The sequence below is a fragment of the Microtus ochrogaster genome, chromosome 5 (genome assembly GCF_000317375.1).
Source record: "Microtus ochrogaster isolate Prairie Vole_2 chromosome 5, MicOch1.0, whole genome shotgun sequence".
NCBI classification, from domain to species: domain Eukaryota; kingdom Metazoa; phylum Chordata; class Mammalia; order Rodentia; family Cricetidae; genus Microtus; species Microtus ochrogaster.
This window is the reverse complement of record NC_022012.1, coordinates 91,521,981-91,523,863: the sequence shown is the minus strand read 5'-3', so window position 1 is coordinate 91,523,863 and position 1,883 is coordinate 91,521,981. Positions and strand designations below refer to the sequence as shown.

The following is a 1,883-nucleotide window of genomic DNA, read 5'->3' as shown; positions in this document are numbered from 1 at the left end:
GAGAAACCCTGTCTCGAAAAAACAAAAACAACAAAACAAAAACAAAAACAAAAACCAACCAAACAAAAAAGAAATGGGTATAAAAGCAGCCCTATCTCTGAGTGCTTCTGAGACCGTAACGGCATGCCTCTATCACAGTTAACCCAGCTTTCATCTGGGAGGGAGTTATCTTTTCACTGGTGGGAAGGGCATGTGTAAGACATCACTTTGGGATAGGTGCAGGCCCAGGTTCCCTTGATGGATAACTTCAGGTTGGGCTCCTTCCAGCCTTCCTGCAGACGGCTGACCATTACTCTTGTCCCCTGTCCTCAGGACAAACACCAGAGCTTTTTGATGCCTTCATCTGCTACTGCCCCAATGATATTGAGTTTGTGCAAGAGATGATCAGGCAGCTAGAACAGACAGACTATCGGCTGAAGCTGTGTGTGTCCGACCGTGACGTCCTGCCAGGCACCTGTGTCTGGTCCATTGCCAGTGAGCTCATTGAGAAAAGGTTGGTGAGGCAGGTGGGTGAGGTCCAGAGGTCCAGAGGCTAGGACTCCCCTGCCATCTGGACTCTATGCTGGGTAACCTGGGTACTGTGGTCCTCCCAGAGGCTAGCTTCTGGGGTTAAGCTGAAGGAAGTCATCAGGATGCCTGCGTTCTGCCGCTCTCCCTTAGGTGTCGCCGGATGGTGGTGGTTGTTTCTGATGATTACTTACAGAGCAAGGAGTGTGATTTCCAGACCAAGTTTGCTCTCAGCCTCTCTCCAGGTAAGTTTAGGCCTGCTTTTGTCAGGGAGGGGAGGAGAGGTATAGCCTTAAGATTCTAGACCAAGAATGCAGGACCAAAGCATGCCAGATCTCTGAATGAGTGTACCTGCGAAGTTCTTTATGTCGTGGATATGTACCATGGGTACCTAGCTGGTGGGGCATTGGTGTTATCCCTTGCTTTGGAGACAGGGTCTGCCCTACCACAGGGCAGGGGCCTGGTCCCAATACCACACCGTTTGGCCTCCAGGTGTCCAACAGAAGCGGCTGATTCCCATCAAATACAAGGCGATGAAGAAGGACTTCCCCAGTATCCTGCGGTTCATCACTATCTGTGACTATACCAACCCTTGCACCAAGTCCTGGTTCTGGACCCGCCTTGCCAAGGCTTTGTCTCTGCCCTGAAGATGGCCCCAGGAGCTCTAGGTCTGTCAGCCTGCCCTTGCCTCCTCTGACCCTGTAGGAGGCAATTTATGGTCCACTCATCCCTAGAGGTTCTAGCTGGACTTCCACAGCATCCAGACTCCATGTGGACACCCTCCCTCAAGTCCTGGATGGAAAGAGTGACTGAAAGTGACTTTATTGCTTGCTGGGTTGTCAGCGAGCACAGTGATTACCAGGGTCAGATGAGTCTAAGTAGAGGACCAGCTAAGTTACATCTGAGCCATCTTTGGCCTCAGTTTCTCCACCTGAGGAACAGGATGTGGAGATCGGACAGGAACATGGGAAGATGTTGTTCTGGCTGAAGGAGAGCTGGTTATTATGGAACCACAGGACGACTTCCTCCTGTCTCCTGTCCGCCTCACTTTCCTGTCCCTCCTTTTACAGGGCAATGCGGAGGTGAGCTGACTTTGAGCCGGATTCTCTGAAACTGTCCTATCTGCATCTCTAACCCTCCAGTCTCAGTCTCACCTTTGGTGGTCACTGCTCTGGGTAACTGGGGTTGCTTTTCCCTCCCATGTAGCCATCCGTGTGCTCGTATTTCAGTTTTGCCTTGCTTGAAGAGGATCCTGTCCTCTGACATGCCTGTCACTTATAGTGGCCCCAGCAGGGCCACCAGGATGATGTCCAGGATGATGTCATCAGGGAATCTTCCTCTCTGGCCCACCAACACCGAGACTTTTTTTTTTTTTT

The 1,883-nt window shown here is 51.2% G+C and overlaps 1 protein-coding gene across 2 annotated transcripts in view; it reads left to right on the top strand.

The window, feature by feature from the left end:
- The window catches only part of Myd88 (MYD88, innate immune signal transduction adaptor), a 3,576-nt gene extending 1,703 nt beyond the window's left edge, over nt 1–1,873 (top strand). Inside the window, exons 3-6 of one of the 2 annotated variants that reach the window (XM_026779358.1) lie at nt 313–493; nt 661–752; nt 1,000–1,175; nt 1,578–1,873. In XM_026779358.1, the coding sequence (XP_026635159.1) occupies nt 313–493; nt 661–752; nt 1,000–1,154 (428 nt within the window). In that variant the 3' untranslated portion in view covers nt 1,155–1,175; nt 1,578–1,873. Of the gene's footprint in view, nt 1–312; nt 494–660; nt 753–999 lie in introns of both variants that reach the window. The other variant, XM_005348082.2, reaches the window with a different exon arrangement.
- The last annotated feature ends 10 nt before the right edge of the window (nt 1,874–1,883 follow it).